At 41.5% G+C, this 20,371-nt stretch overlaps 2 protein-coding genes and 1 long non-coding RNA gene across 4 annotated transcripts; 1 reads left to right on the forward strand and 2 right to left on the reverse strand.

The window, feature by feature from the left end:
• Window positions 1-624: 624 nt before the first annotated feature.
• Window positions 625-11,325, reverse strand: exoc5 (exocyst complex component 5). Its single transcript, XM_085391107.1, has 18 exons — window positions 11,144-11,325; window positions 10,666-10,760; window positions 9,268-9,415; window positions 8,935-9,129; window positions 7,446-7,510; window positions 7,212-7,240; window positions 5,935-6,044; window positions 5,728-5,772; window positions 5,493-5,633; window positions 5,336-5,418; window positions 5,033-5,242; window positions 4,796-4,943; window positions 4,585-4,693; window positions 3,409-3,529; window positions 3,237-3,323; window positions 3,027-3,135; window positions 2,635-2,850; window positions 625-1,834 (listed from the first exon to the last, which is right to left on the reverse strand). The coding sequence occupies exons 1-18, from the start codon at window positions 11,168-11,170 to the stop codon at window positions 1,646-1,648; spliced, it is 2,127 nt and encodes a 708-aa protein (XP_085247233.1). The 5' UTR covers window positions 11,171-11,325; the 3' UTR covers window positions 625-1,645.
• A 145-nt stretch (window positions 11,326-11,470) lies between these two features.
• Window positions 11,471-16,054, forward strand: ap5m1 (adaptor related protein complex 5 subunit mu 1). 2 transcript variants are annotated; one of them, XM_085391109.1, is made up of 9 exons: window positions 11,471-11,608; window positions 11,714-11,832; window positions 11,983-12,365; window positions 12,459-12,686; window positions 12,762-12,901; window positions 13,238-13,323; window positions 13,430-13,542; window positions 13,922-14,018; window positions 14,104-16,054. In XM_085391109.1, exons 1-9 carry the CDS (start codon window positions 11,541-11,543, stop codon window positions 14,184-14,186), a joined length of 1,317 nt encoding a protein of 438 aa, XP_085247235.1. In that variant the 5' UTR covers window positions 11,471-11,540; the 3' UTR covers window positions 14,187-16,054. The 2 variants fall into 2 exon arrangements, with proteins under 2 accessions (XP_085247235.1, XP_085247234.1); XM_085391108.1 differs by having other exon boundaries at window positions 11,522-11,608; window positions 11,714-12,365.
• Window positions 16,055-16,408: 354 nt separating this feature from the next.
• Window positions 16,409-19,022, reverse strand: LOC146647102 (uncharacterized). Its single transcript, XR_014908748.1, has 3 exons — window positions 18,505-19,022; window positions 17,956-18,030; window positions 16,409-17,087 (listed from the first exon to the last, which is right to left on the reverse strand). It is a non-coding gene; the product is annotated as an uncharacterized LOC146647102 (long non-coding RNA).
• Between the last annotated feature and the right edge of the window lie 1,349 nt (window positions 19,023-20,371).

Below are 20,371 nucleotides of genomic sequence, written 5' to 3' on the forward strand. Positions count from 1 at the left end.
TTTCCATGTGCCTGTGCTGGGAGTCCCTGGGGCCAGGCTGCGCCTCTGCCTTCGTCTCCACACCAGTTATCGTCTCTGGCCTGGCTCCGCTCCCCTTCCCGCGCCACACACATTAATCGGCGCAAAAACAAATAGTTTTCAAATGTTTGGAAAAGACCCACTGTTTGCATCAGGGCCTAACAAAATAATTTTTACAAGCTATCCAGTTGTGATTAGGGCTGAGAGAATTGAATTTATGTGGCATTGATAATATTAATATTAGCCTAATTAATTATGTTGTTTGAACTTGCACAGCACCGTGTGTACCCTCTACACAACACTAACCAGCCGGCGCTGGAACTGAGCTTTCAGCCATCTCTATCTCCCCAGCTCTCCCCCAGTCCATGACTACTGCACACAATTCATCAACTCGTAGATATCTAATCCCCTCTGGCTCTGCTCACTTCCTGAAGTCTAAGAAAGAACTTTACTCTGGTGGCAAGAATTCCTATGAATACTTGATGACTTCTATAGACAGACTGTTTCATCTCACTTTGAAAGTCACATTTGAAGAGAACTCAGCAAACTTTCTATTCACAGCTCCCCAATTTATGAAGGATATTCATAGACGGACAGTAATAAAATGCAACAGATTTTTATTGGGTCACTAATTAAGGTAAACAGCAGTACAATGAGAGCGACTTTGTATAAGAGACAGTTTTGGGCATTAGGTACACGACCCTTCGTCTTTCTCAGTGTAGAAGCTCCCTAATAAGCCCTGTGTGAAGAAGTCCCTTCTTGCTTGTTTCCTTAATCATTAGAGGTCCACACTGTAGTGTCTCCTGACCCAGAAACACTGCAGATCAGACTGACAATGTCTTTGGACTGTGTGCCCCACTGGATGAGCAAGTGTTGATCTGTGCAATTACAGTGACACATACTCAGTGACCCATCACACCAATCATCTAAGCCATAAAGAGACCACCCAAACCTACAGAGAGGTTCTCAGACCTGTTTGCAGCTCGGATCACACTACTCTGAGATGGCCTCTTGACCTGTAATTTGTGGTCAAGGGTCAAAGGTTATAGAGGTGGTCATGTGTCTCTCTTAGCCAGACAGACCTCAGATCTCATGCTTAGTCAGGCTGTCTCTGTCTGGTTTCCTACAGTTCATTACAAGGGGTAGCTGTCTGCAATGCACAGAGTGACTACAGCCTTGACTTTACAGTGTGATTGTTGACAGATTCCCTTTAAAGCAGCTTTCGGGTCCACTTCTGTGCACAGGTGCAGCCACAGAATTTATATTTTTGGCACAATAAAAAAAAAAGTGTTTCTTTTTAGATAACCATAGAAATGAGTAATGTCCATTTACTTAGATTTCAGATATCTTTGCCATAGATTAGTATTTAAAAACAATTGAAATTAAGTCAATAGACATTTAAATTTCTTCAGCTTGGAGAAATAAACAATGGGAAAAAAAGGTAAAATGCACACATTCAAGGAGCACTGGCCCTTGTCTCCATGACGCACAAAGCAATCCCAGTACAGTCTGTATGCTAGGGCCAGACTGATGCATTCACTGAAGCAGTAATGGGTATCTTCAAGATGCATCATCTCATCAAAGCATAATTTACTGGACGGAGCTCAGGGAGGTGTTGAAACAGTCATTAACTGAAGTGTCTACCGAGTCGAGCTGAACGGTAATCCACTCTGAGCTGGACGAAGGCGTGCAGGAGGTTTCGGTCCAGATTGGTTAGCTGCTCACCCGAACAGACCTGCTTCAGGTTATCAGGGGCAACCACCAGGAGGTTACAAAGGGCATGGAGTGTGTCAAAGAGCTGCAGCACCAGAGGGACCTGAACGACAGTGAAGTACAAGACTGTTTACATACTTTAGGTTTTTATACATTTAGATTAAATAAAAATGTCTAATATTTGCAGACTCTCTGTGAGAATTGCCAGTTTTTCCATATAATATAGTTAATTGTGAATAGATTAATTTAATTTATTTATTTGCTACATAACATGATACACGGGTCAAGTTTTTTAAACCTCTACATCAGTGTTGTCCCCCCCAACCTTAACCCTAGTCCCCATATGTTTTTGTTTGAGGTAAACAAACTGCGAGCAATAGTCTACAAAAATGCCAGATTTAGTAAAAATGACACAAATTACAATAAAATGCATACATGCAAATTTATATTTATAAATGCATATTCTTTTTTTAGTCATCAGAAGGTTAAAAAAATCAAATTTTCTGAGAATTTTTAATGGTTCATCCTTTACGGGGTTAAATAATTAATAATTAAAATGAATTGTCTTGTGGACTTTTAACAGCTGTTCTGACAAAATAAGCAAATGTACACGTTAAACACGGAAAATTTACAATGCTGTTGGTCCATGTATGTTTAGACTGAATGTTTAACAAAGGAAAATAAGCAATCAAATAATCAATGATGGAACTAATTCTTATTTGCCACCCTTCTTGTTTGTACTGAAAGATTAACAAAGGATGCCAGAGCCTTTATTTTGGATTGGCCTGACCAGTTTATTTAATAAAACATCCCAGGTAGAGCCTTTGTAGGAAAAGCCATGTTTGCCCTGTGACCAGTGCATTCTGGACCTATGCTCCACCCCCCACCCCACCCCACACTCACCCTGAAGTCCTTGGCGCATCGTCGGTATTCAGCCACGTCGCAGATGGCCAGCATCCCTCCCATTGAGCTGTAGCTGTATTGCTGTAGATGCTCATGGATGAGCCGGTGGAAACGAATGCCCAACTCCGTCAGCACTGTGTCCACATTTTTCCCATCCATGGACTTCCGCACGTGCTCCACCTGCCGACTGACGTAGGCACATACCTTGGAGCAGGCCTGTCAAGGTGGGGGGTACACGAGGAGAAACATGGAAAACACGTTCAGTCCGACACACTATCTGTATTTAGTCGAAGAAAAACTAGGTGTGGATTTGATTTGCAAGTTTCCTTTGCTAATTTGTTTAGTTTTGAATGTGAGCTCCTTAAAGCGAGCTGAAGATTTTTCTCTCTTACTGTAGTGTACTGGATCATGACATTGTTTTCATCCTCAGGCCTGAAATCTGTCTTCTTCTGCTCTGTTGCCAAGATGTGCTTCATCTGGCCCACCATGCAGTTTAGTGTTCTGTGTGCAGCAGGGAGAAAGATTAAAAACAAAACACCCATAAATGTCTTTTAAAACTACTTGCTATTTCATTACAGACAAAGTATTAGAAACACACAGACCTGTCGATTCCTGTGTCCAGTTTCACTTCCATCTGCTCTATCACCTCTTTTTTCTTGTGCAAACACTCTGCCAACTTTGGAGATGAGCTAAAATCAGATTAGGAAAGATAAATTCAGGAAAATCTTTTTACTAGATGAATAAAAGGTTCATCATCTTTAACCCTTAACTGACCTTATCAGAGGCATGAGCTGGTCATTAAACTGTTTGTCAAACAAATGAAAGATAGAGTTCGCCTGCTGAACCACATCCAGGAAGTACAGGTTGGCATTCTTTGCATCAGGTGAGGGAATTGCTGTAGAAGAGAAAGAGAGAAAGCCAGACGATAGGAAAAAAAAAAAGTGGGTGAAAGCATGAATCAACATGATTCACAAAGAGCAGAAAACCACTAGTGCCTGATGTCTACTTCTTGGCATTAGAGAAATATAATGCATGAAGCAGAAATTCTCAGTAATGCTCTATTTCAGTGTCAGACAGTGAGGAGAAAGTAATCAAACCACAGGGACATCAATGATCCATTTCCTTAATGCAGAATGTACCTAACGAATTGAGCACTGGGATGTACCAAATGCATGTTTAGTTCCACTGTAGCTGGCTGAAAATGATAAGCTGCTCCCTTATTATACAGTCCCATAGAAAATGTAAAGAAGTGCCAAAAGCGCAGCCTGCATGGCATCAAGGTAACTTGGATTTTTCACTTTTTCATATGGAACAGACATTAATGGGCACATGTAACCAACCGCAGTAAGTGATGTCAGAGCAGGTGTTTTCCTCTAGGTGTCGAATCAAAAACGGAGGATGTGGCCTGCCAGGTAACATACTTGATGGTTTCAACTCATGTGGAGCAAGGAGAATGATGATGGATCTTCCACATGCGGCTAAGAAATTGGGATTTCTTTTGTCTTTGATAAAATGATTTGTGTCTGTCACTATGTGTTAGTTCAGTGATAGACTGGTGCCTTGTCCAGTGTGTACCCTGACTCACCGAATGACAGCTGGGTTAGGCTTCCCGCCAGCACTGAATTCGATGTGTTTCCAGCTTCCTTTGTTAGTGTTTTGTTACAAATAAATGTAAGACAGAAATATTGTATTCATCTGGTTTTCCACACCTAATCTGCTCTGGTTCAACAGTTTGAGAACCACTGGACTAGACCATTATCAAAGTTTCACCAGGATGGCTGCTATTATTTAACAGTCTGCTGGCTGTTTGATTGAAAAGCTTTTCTTACAAGATGGCAAGGAAGACCTGGATCATCCTTGCCAGTAAATTAGAAGTTTTAGTTTTAGGACACAGCTATAGTGAACACTGCAGACAAACATTATGGTTTTAATGAGCTAAGTTGGATTTACCTGAGAGGCCAATCTCTAAGGCGTAATCAATGTGTTCTACACAAAGGTGGTCAACCAGTAGCAGGAAGATTGAGAAGGCATTCTTGGGCAGGTCAGACGGGTCTGAAAGCTGTGTAACATCAAAGAAAAATATGCATTTAAACTTTTTCAAAAAACACAAATGCAGTACAGTTAGCGCACCGCTAGTAAACATAGGGCAGAAAAGCCTCACCCTGTGGCATCTCTCAAAGGCATGGCGTGTCTCCTGCAACAAATTGACAACCAGCTCCGGAGAGAGAAAAGTCTCTCCGTGGGTGTCAATGCTAGGGCCCAATGGAAGATTGGTGCGTTGTCTGATCCGTTCCTTCAGATCTTGAATACTGTTACAAAAAACAAAACTTAAATTATGTTTTGTTTTTTTACCAGTTAATCTTTTCTTTGTGTAAAATCAAATGTGTAAAAGTCTGACCTGCCAGCACCCACTGGCCGTTTCTGGTGATTCTTAGAGTCGTAGTATCGCTGCAGAATCATGGCACCTCGAGTGCGAAGGTATTCTCTCTCCATGTCAATGTAACTTTCCAAGTATGAAGAAAAAATGCTCTTAATCAGCTTGGAGAGGAACGTATGCTTGTCTGAGCCCAGGTTGAACTCTGTGAGCTTTGTGGCTAATCCTGTGGTCCTTCAAAAGGGAAATAATCAGAGTCATAAACAAGAACAATGGTTTCCGGGTACCCATGAAGTGAACTGAATTAAAAGTCAGCAAGTTAATTACCTGGTGTAAAGGTCATAGAGATTCTTGAGGTATTGTTCTACATCTGAGTGTCGAGTTTCATCCAGTTTTTCTTTAACATGTGCCTGCAGACACAAAGCCAGTTAAATATAACCAAAGACAGAGTAATACATCAAACTCTTCATTTCAGTAGAAATACCTGTAATTTGTTCTCAAAGATGTTCTGGATGAGTTTGGCCATGACAGTCTCAGGACTACTGAAGACCTCGCCCACCTGCTTATTGACCCTCTGGCAGAGGACTGCCGTGTCCTCAAACACGTCATTCCTCACGTAGGCACCCTTACAAAGACAGATGACATCAGCAACATGTAAATGTCTGCAGATATTACTTGAAGCAATACTACCAAGTGTAAGAGGAACTTTACACACTCACCTCCTGACACTGCTTGATGTAGACGTCCACACAGTGTGCATAGCCCTTTTACGAAAAGACACAAGCATTACATCGCTGTGCAACATTTCAAGGAAGTGCTAAAAATTTAAATCATACATGATTAATATGAACAGAATGGGAATCACAATTATCCAATTAATTTGACCAAAGGTCAAATGTGGACACTGAACCCATTTTCTAGGTTACCTTGAAATGTAATAGAACTGCTGCAACCTCCCGCATACGTCCAATCTCACCCCTGCGCTGAGCTGCAGTGAACTCCTGGATTAACTGCCGCTCCAGGTCATGGTATTTACCTGGTTAGAAAACCAAACAACCACCAATAAATTATTAGATTTTATATTATATTATTACAAAGGATTACTAGGATTTCTGATTTGACTACTCATAAAATGTGGCCTGATATTCATCTAAGTCACAGACACCAATAAACACAAGCTGATTAAATTAATGATACACAAACAGTTGTACTTCATGTGATTTAAAAATCAACACAGTGCAGGCTGGAAAAAGGAATTAAACTCTTAAATTTAGTTATGCATCTTAATGGCAAAAACCTCCATCAGATGAGGATGGTGTGCATCAGCACACATCAGCATGCCCCCATTCGGAAGCCAAAAAAAGTTTACAGGTCACATCCTACAGCATAAACATAAGTCAACTTACATAAGTCCCATTTTCCTCAGTTTTTCCACACTCCACAGTTTCATATAGAGACACCTTTATTGTGAAATGTCATTGTTTCCCCCTAGATTGGGAGACATCCAGGCCCCGAGATAGAAAAGAGTATACCGATGATCTAAGGGTTGAGTGCTAATGTACTTTCCTCTTTGCACAGACTTTTGTGTGTATTTGTGTTTATTATTAAAAAAAACAAACACCAAAAAAACAACTTCTTTCTCATTAGTCCAGGAAACACTGATCAACAAGTGTTCTGGGATACCTAAATGGACTTCAGTAACCTTGACATATTGCACAAAGTTGTTTTGTGAGGGCAGAGGTTCCATTTGTCCTTCCATCAGCACACTGTCATTTACTGTTTTTCTTAGACTGGAAATAACGTTACAGAAACAAACATTTTTGCAAAGTTTTGATATTTCTGCAGGTGTTTTCTGTAAGCCTTGTTTGGTTTTTTCATTCTTTATGTACACACACTTTTGCTCCTGGTCTGAACTCTGTAGTACATTCACTACTCATGACAGCAGCATCAGGCCTGGACAGATGACCACCCGGGTCTTCAGAAATACTTTTACAGGCTTTTTAATGTTCGGACCCATGAAAGTTGTTGAGACTGAGGGATGGTTAAAACAAACAGTGTTTGTTTAACTTTAATAAGGTTTTCTTCATTGGAGCAGTGACTCAATATTCAATGTTCAATAATGTTTCTTCAAATGAAGAAAACTTGGTCATTCCAAGTAGTTTACAATAGAAACACTAAATGTGGGTGACTGTCAAAAACTTACTTGCAATTTTTGCCTTGACATCTGCAAACCTGGCAGAGAAAAACAGTAAATCAATATCAATGACATTTTAATCTATATACTAGTAAAATAAAAAAGTAGACTATTTTTAGAAATCACATGATGCTGTAAAGATTTAGTGTTGCGATTACACTGAGAGGAACAAAAGTAATACTCTGCGTTCCTCTTGTATGTCACTGCTTTTGTCTAAAGCTGCCTTCAGGATGCCTGACTCACCTGTCGAATGGCAGCTCCTGGGCAATGAGATGCAGCTTCTGAATGATATCAGCAGCTTCCTTAATCTGAGGAACAGAGAAAAAGTGAGAGTGGGTATGTATGTGTGTTTATGAGAGAGAGATATCAGGTGATGGAAAAAGAGTGAGAGCACAGCGGGACCATGTGAAGTGGACATCCAGAGAAAAAGTGGGCAGGCCGCCGGCAGTGTTTCCCCTTGGGGGATCATCATCTTAAAGCAGCCCTCCTCCACCTTCCCGTGTTGAACAGGGAGCTGATAACAGACAGGCTGCGCTCACCTGGGCATCGGCAGCAGCAGCAGTGGAAGTCCTGACTTAGCAGCACATCCAACTCTTTATTGGCATGCCTTTTCTGAATAGGCTGTAATCCCACAGGAGTCTAAATCGCCTTCAATAATCTGTCCGTCCAGGGATATCTGTCTAAAAAAAGGGGGCCCTGTCGAGAGCCGCCCCACACCCCCATACACACCCCCACCCCTCCTGACATACACGCTGGCTGAAAAAAAAGCCCCAGACCTACGAAAGGCCCGCCGTCCGCAACTCCTCTGTTCCCGCAGATGCCTGCCTCAGCTAACATCATTACTCTGCTCCCGTGAGGAGGATCCAGCCTTTCTGCTCGGCGAAGGTTTTCTAAGTATCTGTCCCCCAGCTAAGATTAGCTAAATCCCATGTAAGTAATGTAGCCGTCTCCCTGCAGTCAGGGTTTAGCAGCACTTGTCTCCACGCTGGCGGCCCAGCCCTCCCTTTCAGAAGGATTAGCAAAGCCATCCCCCTTCAGCTATTCACTTGCAGCTTTCCTCTTTTCCCCCTCATATGGAGGTATGCTCAGGAAAAAGGAATCTGGACAGATATTTCTGCATGCCTTTCCAGAAAACCAGCTCCATCTCCAGCTTTCGTTTCTGGGATTGACCCCCAGACACACTTCTCAGCATCCGCTAATGACATTCCTACTAACAAGAATAAATCTAAAGCATCTCAGTCGCTCTGCTGTCACTACAAAACTGCAAAATCAAACTTTTGGCCACTTGTCTAACATCGAAAAGGCCTCTGTGTAGACTGACACTGGGTAAAAGTGTGCATATCTTTTCCCAGGATGTATGTCACCAGTGCCCTTGCATGCACCACCTTGCTACAAGCTCTCTTCTGCTGTAACGTGACACAAAGCTGAGGGCCATCCAAATTCTCTCTCCCAGACAACCTACTGTAAATGCAATTAGTTTTGACATGAGCATGTTGACATCCATGCTAGTCAATCAGCCAGCTATTGTCAGACAGCAAATGACAGTTTATTAATCCAAATTAGTCGAGGGATCCAACTAAAGGGATAAACTTAACAAATTAATATGGATGGTTTACCTCGTAATCCTGTTCATTCTCACCTCCAGCAGTATCACAGCAGGGGGCCCCCGACAGTGGTCACGCATACACACCTCCACTGATGTGAAGGGAAAGAACATGTGCAGCATACTTACCTTGTCTGGGTTGTTAAATACATCGCTGCGTAGGTCTCCATCCAAGAACTCGTTGAAGTAGGTCATCAGACGCTGAGCTTCTACAGCTCTCTGGCGAGGCGTGTTCACCCCCTCCAGCTGGTCCCCCAGGTGACAAACCTTAGTGGCCACATAGCTGATGTGCTCGTCGAGCTCTTGGAAATGCTGAAAGGCCACCTGATATCATGCAAAACAAAGAGGATGTGAAATAAAAAACACACAGAAAAAAGTTTTTGGAATGACAGATAATATAATCTTTGACAGCTCAAGGGCTTTGCAGTGGGTGTGATTGGCTCCTTTCACCACACAACACACCTGGTTGCTTCTCTGCAAGTCTTGAACTTTGTGGGCAAATTCCTTGGCCTCACGATGACACTGATGCTCAAGCTTCTCCACCTTCCGCTGGATCTTCTCATCCAATTGCTTCAACTCCTCAATGTGGTTCTGAAACTCCTCCAACAGCCTTTAATGGGGGAAAGAATGCATGTAAGTTTCCACTTGGTAGTTCTTCAAAAAAAATAACAGGTAAAAGATGCAGAAAATGCCCTTAGTTTAGAATAGTAATTTGGTACCGCAAGGTTAAATCTGTCCCACTGACCTCACAGTTACAGTTAATAGTTAAAGAATAGTGCCAGATGCTTAATTCCTGGGTCCCCAGGCTTAAGAAGCTCTGAAAACTAGCAGCTTCGTCAGCTGCATTTTAAGTGCCACCAGGACTGCAGAGCAAATGTTCTAAGTCAGCACCACATTTCACAGAGTAGGAAACATCCCAAAATGATGAGTGTATAATCTTCTGACTAATTCCCTCAGCACTGGCTAGAGCTTAAAGACATCTCCCATCCTTTCCCAACAGACACTCATTCCCTGGCTGGTGACTCACAGTATGGTGGCCTCCACAGATATGTTGTCTCTGACTTGTAGCTAAGAGTATCCGAGGAGGTGGTGGCAACAGTTTGTGTAGTGAGAAGATAAGCAGGATGCATCTGTGGCACAGTTAAACTGCTGTGGCATTTTTGCTTACGAGATGCAGGCCTGTCCCCAAATATAAACATCACAACAAATATGGGGAAAAAAGATGCAAAAGACTTTAATATTTATTTCTTGTTTTTCTCCAACCCGAAACTTTAAATGAGTGGAGAGGAGATCCAGGTGAGCTTTGTGAAGGACAGCTTCTTTAGAAAGTCAGTCTGTTGACTGTTATAAAATAATACAATGACATAATGTAATTGAAACACTAAAATCTAAAATATAATGAATTATTTCCAAGTATTTTAACAGGAAGCTTACCCTAAATTATTATTAAAATATGTTTACTGAGAGAGAAGAAGATGGTTTATGTGTATTTAATGGCTACAGAGAGAAAATGGTCTTGATTACAGTCTAATTAATTTAATTAACTGCTCAAAAAATGAGTGGCACTATGGCTAGAAAGACAGTATGCATGGTTAATGCTTTCCATTTGTAAAAGTTGAAATATTAATTCATGAATAAGGCATCCTTTTGAGAACATATTCATTATTATAATAACTAAAAATAATCAATTAAATTTTACTTCCTTTTCAATAAAGATAATGGATGGAAGGAGATCTTATACGCTATATAATCTAAAACTTTGAGCTAAAATGTGGTGCATGTAATTCTTATAAACTACGACCTTATATTAAGGATAAGAGAGATGCTACTGCATATGTAAATGACAAGTATCTATAGTACCTTTTGGGGTCAAACGCCTCGGCTCCTCCTTTGGAGCCTCCCCCAGGAGTCCTCCATGCCAGCCTTTCAATGTACTCATCTGCGTCAAAGGGCTCCTAAAGGGGGGAAAAAGCAATGGGAGAAAAGTCACTTGGCCCAAAATACTACAGTCGTCTACAAAAGGATGGTAAAAGATTACAAGATCGGGTAAATTGTAAAAGGTTACTAAAGTTACCTGTGCTGATTGTATTGCACACAAACAGCCAACAACATTGCTATTTCCTCGAATAAGCGAACTCATACAATTAGACAATACGTGTCCTCTTTTCTCACACTTTAACAACAAGAAACCAACGTTTCTCCTCAATGCTTGAGTTATTATTAATTCTTAATTACGCACTCAATTGATAAATACGGTCGGCACTGTTAGGGTACCGTTAATTGTAGTTAGCCCCTTAGCTAGCCTGAAAGCTAACACAGCTACCCGTTGTCATTTTACCTCGAACAGATGAGCTGTCGTCGCCATGTTAAAGATTCAGCTGGCGGCGCGGTGAGATAAAACCTAGGAGATGGAACTCAAAGCCGACTTCTGCATTGATTTGGTGGTTTCGTACAGTTTTGCCCTTTGTTGACAGCTAGCTGGTTGGCGATCCAGCTTCCTGTATGGGAGAGAAGGGTGGGGACAGCCGCTTGGAAGTGCGCAAGCGCATTTGTCAGCTGATTGGACGTGGTTGTCACATGAAACAACAAAACCAGGAAGTAAGTAGCAAGCATCAGCGATGTTCATACAGCGAGGCAAAAAATGAATTTAACACATGCACAGGGAGATTTAAATATTAGATTTTGACGCTTTTGTTTTTCCCCCATAAAGTCGGGAGTTTGCTGTAGCCGGAGAAATGACTGTACGTGGTTTGTGGATTATTTCTCACGAGAATGGAGGAAATCTGTCAATACGCTTTTCTAGGTTTGTGACTTCTAATTATTGTCACATATATGCTAACATAACATATTTTTTTCGGATTACTTATAGATCGCTGTGTTTTGTCATGTCTTGTGTCTCCTTCATCAGGAGGTTTTCCACCGTGGAGCACCGTGCAAAGAGCCTGGCAGGTTCCTCATATGTAGCAGTCCCAGAGGAGAGTACTTTCCTGCAGCTCCTGCTCACTGAGCTGGGGCTTTCAGACTCAGGTAAGAATTATGTAGCCCTCAGAGATGACTGTCTTTACCGTCCACGGTCACCAGCCCTGGAGCTGCATGTGGATGGACCTGCAAAAGGAATACTTTGGCCTGTGTTGACTGTCTCGCAAGGGCCTCTCATTCTGGCGTGTCTGCCTTTAGTGGATGTCCCTCCTGATCCGCGGCCACCTCTGGCCAGTCTGCTGTCAGTCTCACAGGGTCTCACACTTCTGGCAGGCCTACAGACTTTTCTCCTTGGCTCAGGGAGTAAGCCTGATAGTGAAGGGCTTGGCTCTCGTCTGGCAATGGTGCCCTCAGTCCTCCTGCAGGTTTGTCCACTTGGCACACCCCTTGATGTCCCCCTACCTGGGACACCCACAGCGCCCACTTCTGTTGGAACTCAGAAACAGCCAGCCTGGAAGACAGGACTACACCGAGGTCGAGCTGTGGTTAACGTTGGACTGATAGAAACAGTGCGGTCCATGCAGTATGGTAATCGAAGCAGACAGGACCTCTGGGATGTTTATGGCACCGTGACATGCAAAGTAAGTCCGCAATGTAAAAAAAGTGATTAATGTTATAACTTCTGGAAATGATTTATTTAGGATTATTCTACATTTCTACCCTTCTTTCAACAGTGTGAAGTGGAGGGGGTGCTCCCAAATGTGACAGTGACTCTATCACTGCCACCAAATGGTTCTCCACTGCAGGACATCCTGGTCCATCCCTGTGTCACATCTCTGGATTCGAGTATCCTGACTGCCAGCAGTGTGGATAATTATGATGGCTCAGCTTTCTCCGGGCCATACAAGTTTCCCTTTTCCCCTCCTCTAGAGCCCTTCAGACTATGCAGCTATACTTCTGAGGTATGCATACAAATTCCTTGCAGATATGTTTTCATCTTGTAAATGATTTCTGCTAAAATCTTAATTTCTCACCAGGTTCCTGTTCCACCCATACTTGGTTCATACCAACTAAAGGAAGAGGAGAACCAGCTTCGCGTGTCAGTAACCCTCAAACTTCATGAGAGTATAAAGAACAGTTTTGAGTTCTGTAATGCTCACCTGCCATTCTTTAACAGGTAAACTACACAAAGTTCAAAATCACTATTTCCTCGTGCTTTATGCTTTCTTTACAAGCATAATATGATCCAGTCATAAATATAATTACTGAGAGCCCTTTTAGGAGTTTAGAAATTGTTGAAAAATCAAATGCACATATGTGTGCAGGAAAAATTTTTTAATGGAAAACTCTTTTAAATGTTTTTAAATCTAATTTAGCAGAGTTATAGTATCTTGCTTGTGTGTGAGAGACTATTAAACAAACTGCACTGTAATTCAGCTGTGTTCTGTAACCTCTGTTAAAAAAATCCGATTTAATTGATTGTCTGCATACTGTCTCTGTGTGCACTGTGCAGGGATCAAATGGGTGTTGTAGATATGAAGGTAAGCTCTGGACAGTTGGATGTTTCAAAAGAGAAAAACCTGCTTGTCTGGGTCCTGGGTAAGCGTTATGCTTCAGACTCTCCCTATAAGAGACAAAATCCCTTTCACTGCATCTGCATACTTTAAAAAAAATGGATGACTATTTTATTCTCAATGATATGTAGGGCAAAAGTTCCCAAAGTCTCGTGAGGTTACGATGGAGGGTAAGATCAACTTTTCTGGACCAACACCAGGACCTTCTGACCCACTCTGCACAAAACTTACTGCTTATGTCAAAGTAAGTTATTAAGATAAGAGATAAGATAAGATAACCTTTATTAGTCCCACACGTGGGAAATTTGTTTTGTCACAGCAGGAAGTGGACAGTGCAAAAGTTATGAGGCAAAAATTAGAATACAATAAGAATAAATACAGTACACAACTGTACAGAATAGAATAAAATAAAATACTATATACAGTAGAATAAAATAAAATAAATATACAATAAGATAAAAATAGATTAAAAAAAAAAGATAAAAAATTATGTTTCATAATTACCAGTAGCCAAGGATCGTCACCCATACTTACTACTTTATGGTCTTCATGTACTACTCACATTAATGTAAGACGAGATAAAAAGATTTATTACTCCTCATCAGTGGCTTTTTTCTTCACAGTTGCATTTCAAAGTGCCTGACATGACGTTGTCTGGGTGTTATGTTGACCAGCATTCGGTGCAGGTTTATTCTTCTGCCAAGCCACGGATTGTAACATGTAAGCTTACAGTAAAAAAAATTTTTTTTTTTATAAATATTTGTCTCTTGGGTGACCCTAACAACTGTGTCTGTCCTGCCCTCAGCCCGAGAACTTCAGTCCAAAGAGTACTACATATGGAATTCAACAGGTACAGCTCCGGTATCTTCTGGACAGATGATGATGTAGGATGGATTCACAAAGAGGGGCTTTGTGGACACTGCACTGTGTATTAAAGAGACTGAAAATACTGTAACGCACACACAGTGATGTACGACCCAGGACCCAGCGTCCCGGGTACAGCTGAAAGTAAAGAATTTTGACCCAGTTAAATTATTATTATGGTACCCTGTTTTACAGGAGAGTTATTATCTATTATCTACTCACATGTGCAAAGGCACTTCACAATATGCAAAAATCAACTGGATTACTGCTTTTAAAGAACTACCTGCACCTGCAGTTCAACTTCTTTTATCCCCCAGTCTGCCGCAGATATATCCCATTGCAGACACAAGGGCCACCCCTTGCTCTGACAGTCGCACTTCAGTGACTCTCCATCAGCCGGATAATTAGCAGCTGGGGCCTTGTCATCAGCTGTTGTAGGCCTGGAGTAGAGGGGCGGCTGGACTGTGAAAGGGAAGCCTGATTCGGCCAGTGTCTTGGCGACAAAACCTTCTCTTTTGAGCTGGCAGGAGTCCACACCCATACCAATCACTGGCCCCCACCTCTTTTGACCTCAGCTTTGCCCTGTCAACTAGTAGCTAGCTGAAACACACAAACTCTCCAGCCTGACTGTGATTGAGCGCTGACCCTCGGGCCCTTTGAGACTTGAAAGCTGTCGGTCTCATTCTGTGAGCAGGACCTGCCTAATTGGTGAAAAAGTCACAAGGATGGTAACTGTTGAGTTGCCTCTCGAGGTTACAGAGGAGGTTTTTTAACTAATTTATGGTGCAGCCTGCTGTAAATGATTTTGATCTTTTATTGATGTAACACAATCATCAGAGTAGCCCTCTATGTATGCTTCGATGCATAGATAAAACGGCTCAAATCGGCGTTTGGTTCCAAATGCTTCCCTCAGTTTATCAGCACATTACCTGAACTATGCATGTAACATTTCTACTACACAAGCTCCACCTCTGTGCATTAAGTTGAATGAATAACTAGCTGATGAAGGGTTAAACCAGAGGAGATTGTGTCCCAACTATTCCACAGCAGCCAGACTCCTCTGAGTGGCCTCATTGTCTGCCATTGGCCTCTTGTGCCCCTTGCTGGTCCAAATGCTACATTCTCACGTGGATTTCCACTCAGAAGGCTGACCATGACCAATCCTCTGTCAATTGGAACCAATTGCTCACACGGCATCCTTCACCTTCTTTTTATGTAGCAGTATGGAGTGGCAGACACCGAGACCTCTCGGCTCTCCCCCTCCACGATGATTTGGCTTTAAGGCCCAGTGTGTGTGGTTAGCGAACTGGAAAAGGAGAAGGTTTTTTTTTTTTTTTTTTTTTTTTGAAGAGTTGGGCCACTCTAAATCTCCTCAGTGTCGCAATATGTGGTCAGTCTGGCTCCTCAAGTCTGCAGTTAGTGGCCTCTCACTGGCAGACTTTGCTTTGTTGATTGAATAGCTTGCTAAGTAGATGGACTCATTTAATGTGTTGCTCTGCTCCAGTGCCTTCTGTCCATACCTCTGGGCATTCAGCTGAATTGTTCATTTATTTAAAATGTGTTTACTCTTGCATACATGCATACAAGAAACAGATTTACACTTTACTCCTGTAATAATCAAAATAAAGATCATGTGGGCCAAACGCAGCATTTTGGATTGTTACAAATCGTTTAAAACATCATGAAGTTTGGATACTAAAATGTTTTTGCACACCCACAAAAGAATTTGCAATTAAATGCCAAAAAATGCTTCCCACTTCTCTGTGGATGTTTGAGTTACTGTGTGTCCCTCAGCCCAATAATGACACCCAGTGGCAGATTACAATAAAAGTCACATTAGCATGTATTTATGTCTTTAATACATTTAATAAAGTGAATTTCTTCTGTTTAAATAGTTCTACCCAACCACTGCAAGATTATCACTGCTGATTAAATTCCTCCTGCTGTGTAGTGTTCATTTAACACGCTGGGCCTGGGGACCAAGCAATTGAAAGCTTCTGTTGTTCCAGGTGTTTGGTAGGAGTCCAGTTCCTCTCAGCCAGTCTAAGTCTGCTTAGAGTCCGCCTCAGGGAGGCCACTTCATAAATAATGGTAGAATTACTAGCTTCCTGTTTTCAGTCTGAGCGTGCATTTGCTTTTAAATAACAGAATATATCTGCAGACTGAAAGGTTGTTGTTGTTTTTTCTTTTGCACTAACTTTTATCCCAAATGTCTAATAATGGACCAGAAACCTAAAAAGAAAAAAAAAGTCGATTCAAACCTCTTTTAGCTAAATAGTTCATTTTTGGATGTTTGTTGTCAATATTGCAGGGAGGCTGAAGTCAATGTTCCAGCAGTTTTTCTCACGTCATCGCATTTCTTTCACCAATAGAGGGCGCCATAAACTCAGTCATGAAAGCCAGAACATGCAGTAGCTTCCAAACATCAAAAAGTTTCATCATATTGTTAATAAAAGTTGGTTCCAGAACACGCATGGCAACTTTGTTATCATTTCTGAAAACTGAAATTTGGTATGATAGCTTAAAGATCCCGCTTCTGCTTCTTATCCTGCCTATCTGACCGTTTCATCCTGTGACCTCTGTGCACTTTACTTCAGTTCTCTGCATCAGTTTCTCTTCAGTTGTCCAGTTTTCCATTTTGTTTTGCTGTTTTCAAAAACATCTGCCATCTCCAGTTTGTTGTGTGTTTTTTTTTTTTTCCTTTAGTCTGTGCTACATCATGAACTCTTTCTTCTTTGACTGTATGATCTAGCTTGCGTTGTAGCTGTTTTTCTGGACAGGTTACACTTCAAAACCAAAGGAAGGGAAAGATATTGGCTCCAGAAGGCAGCCGGGGTTCCCATTTCTTGTGGTCTCATTCCAAAAGATGTCTCTCTCAGTGGGTTCTCACGAGTTTCAGCTTCTGGATGCCTTCTGCATTTGGATCTCCATCGAAAAGGACAAATAAAAGAAGGCAAGTTAGGTTGGAATACACCGCATTCAAACAGAGTATGTATTAGATCAACAATTTCCAAGCCTGAGGTTAAATGTGTAGACTGTATCTTATGTCTTCTCTGCTGCCTGACATTTTAGAGGTGAGCTTGAGAGGCAGCTCTCTGAACCTCCAGAAACCTGCCCTAGAAAGGGTTAAATAAACTGGATATTGAAATCAACTAAGTTCATTTACTCCAGCACTGTAGTGAATTATAATTATGAGTTATTTGTACTTTACTGAAATATTTCTAGTTTGCTTTGCTGCATACTTCTGCTTCACTGCCAGGAAAATTCCTTTAATGTCTCTACTACTTATGTGCTATTAAATGCTCAGTATTTTCATATTGTCGTAAAGATATTTATAATTAAAGGAACTGACCCATCAGTTTTCATTGGAATTGGTGTTTTGTAGGTAATGGAAGAGTGGATGCTGGGTTTAAAGCCAAACACTAAAAAAAGAGAAAGAGTAACACAATTGTGGAGTCTATGCTTTTATTTGTTTCTGCAAGTTTGCATCTCCTGGTGGGAGCTTTTCTGTTCTCTGTAGCCTGAAAATAGATCCCGTTGAGGGCCAGTCATGGCTGTAGACCACCCCACTTTCCACTCTACTGGCACTTTAATCAGATCCACTGGGAGACAAGAGGAAGGGCTCAGACTCACAGCTGCCTCTCTCTCCCTCCTTTCCCATCCACCCCATTTTTTCTACCCTCTCTCACTCGCTCTTAAGCACCGTTGCAGACTGTTAGTAAAAATGTATGATTTAAATTATTGATGCTAAAGATGCACTTCACCTCTTCCATACTTTGTCAAGATGCTTTACCTGAATTACTTTGCTCGTGCCTTCTTGGTAGGTTGTAAAAAAACGGTGAATATCCCCATCTGTGAGGTCCCTGTCCTATAAAAAAACCATCAAAATTCCTTATTGGAATCGTTTGACATAGCATGAAGGTGACAGTGGGTTAGCAGTGATATTTTTATTTATTTTTATTTATTTTTTTATTACTTTGGCAATTTGATTGGCAGTGCTTGTGTGGCCAATTTTAAGGGCCAGCAGTTGCAGTGCCTGAGGAGAGATAATGACGGGATGTCTGGGTAATAATCACAACCAGTCAGAAACAATAATGAATGATGTCTCCCAGAGTCCCAGCGCAGATGTGAAATGTTTTAAAAATGAACCAGGCAGCACGACCAGTCTGTTTTAGTTAAATATATTAGGCAGCTAATTTTGCCAAGCTAACCCAAGGTCTTCTGGGTGGAGGAGAATGAATGATGCTTAAATTGCACACACAAACACAAAATCAGTAACACATAGTGATGAGTAACAAAACAAATAAATCATAACTGGGAATGAAATTTGGCGCAGACTGACCTGAAAGCAAAGAAAGAGTTATTTCCTGCTTCAGTGGAGGAAAGGTTGTGCTTTTCTCTCCCACAGATCCTGGTGGCAGCTCCACAGCGTGTGGCAGTGCAGGGACTGTCCATTGTGGTTTTGGCTTCTGAGTCTTTTCTTGCAAAATATTACATGGGGCCACTTTATGCAATCCTGGTCTGGAGTGTGTAGAGCCCATTGTCCTGCTGTCGGTCCAAGAAGCTGACACTTGCAAAATACTTCTCGGTCCAAGCTATTTATGTAAAGTTTAATGGTTACAATATCTGTCTTAAAGTTGGGTGTTACAAATGACCTCAGTCACATGATGGCTCTGTGAGCGTAGACCCACTTGTGCTAATATTTCTTTTCCTTTTTGCCCTGTCCTATAAAAATGTCAGTAACTTCACTTTTAAAGGAGTCTTTTCAATTTGCATCATTTGCTTCAGCTGCTTCCAAGCAAACCCAGTGGTCTTCACATCCTCAGCGGCTTTCAAACTTATGATTTGTCCTGGAGCGTTGTTGTGTGGCACCCAAGTAAAAATGTGGTTAAAAGAGTAGGTGTACACTCCATCCCAACCTGACTTTCACATTATAATGAGCTAGGTTTCTATGGCAACTCTCCCTACAGGTTACTTTGTAACTCATAAGTTAATGCTTGAAAGAGCCTGTTATTTTCCTGCACCCCCTTTGCTATCTGAAAGCCCAGAGGGAGCAGAGAGGGAAATTGTTTTCTGACTGAAAAATATGACTCCAGTAGAGCTCATAAAAGCACCGGGGTAGGAAAAAACTGTTACAGTCCTGGTTCCTATTACACTGCATACAGGAGTTGCTGTGCATTTTTTTTCTGTGCTTGGTAATATTTGGAATTTTTTTAAAGACTGGTATTGTTTTTGTTATCATGCTAGCAGCATGGATCTAGGGATGGCAGTCCCAGTCTGTCAGTGTGTTGGTAAACTGCTTTCACCTGACTGAAATATTGTGTCAAACAACTACCCAGTGTGATTTTGCAAAGCCACTTGCGGTACCCAATTGCATGATTATAGCGCCACCTTGAGATGGATAGACGTTTAAATAAAAGGTATTGCTAAAATATCTTAGCAATCAATGACAGCAGGTGCCCGTGTCCCGTGGCTGCTAAACAAGCCCAAATCACCACCCCTCTACCACCGTGCTTGACAGCTGGTATGAGGTGTTTCAGCTGACATGCTGCATTTCTCTTTTGCCAAATGTGGCGCTGTCCATTATCACCGAACCCCTCCACTTTGGTCTGGTCTGTCCAAATTGTCCAGTTGTTCCAGAAGTCTTGTGGTTTGTTCAGATGTAACCTAAGCCATGCGACCAGGATTTCTCCTGGCAACCCTTCTAAACAAGCCATACTTGTTCAGCGTTTTTCTAACTGTACTGCAATGAACCTTAATATTTAACATGCTAATCGAGGCCTGTAAACTCTGAGATGTAGCTCTTGTATCCTCGGACAATTGTCGAATTGTATTGATGCACGCCTGAATGCTCCATACAAGCAAAACTGCCAAAACTTGTGCTTTTATAGAGGTGCTCACACTTGCTGATGATCAAACAATCAAGTGCGTGTGAATAGCAGCACCTGACTGCTACTTACCCTCTTTATTTCAATACAGGCATTATGGGTGTTTTCACAGGACTGCATATAGTTGTACTTTTTTAAGCATGACTGTATGTATTTTACAAAATACTTTTTCTGCAGCTAAAGATTATAAAAGATCCCTCTGATTAATGTGTTTTATCAGTTTCTAGCTGGATACCAGTGACCATTATGAAAGTACAATTTGAACATTGCATTTTTTTCCTTTTGCTTCTTCGACATCATTTATTTTAATATGTTAAAAAG

This window comes from Rhamphochromis longiceps, linkage group LG19 (assembly GCF_057381845.1).
Source record: "Rhamphochromis longiceps isolate RC_006_pf linkage group LG19, R_longiceps_female_GT1.1, whole genome shotgun sequence".
NCBI classification, from domain to species: domain Eukaryota; kingdom Metazoa; phylum Chordata; class Actinopteri; order Cichliformes; family Cichlidae; genus Rhamphochromis; species Rhamphochromis longiceps.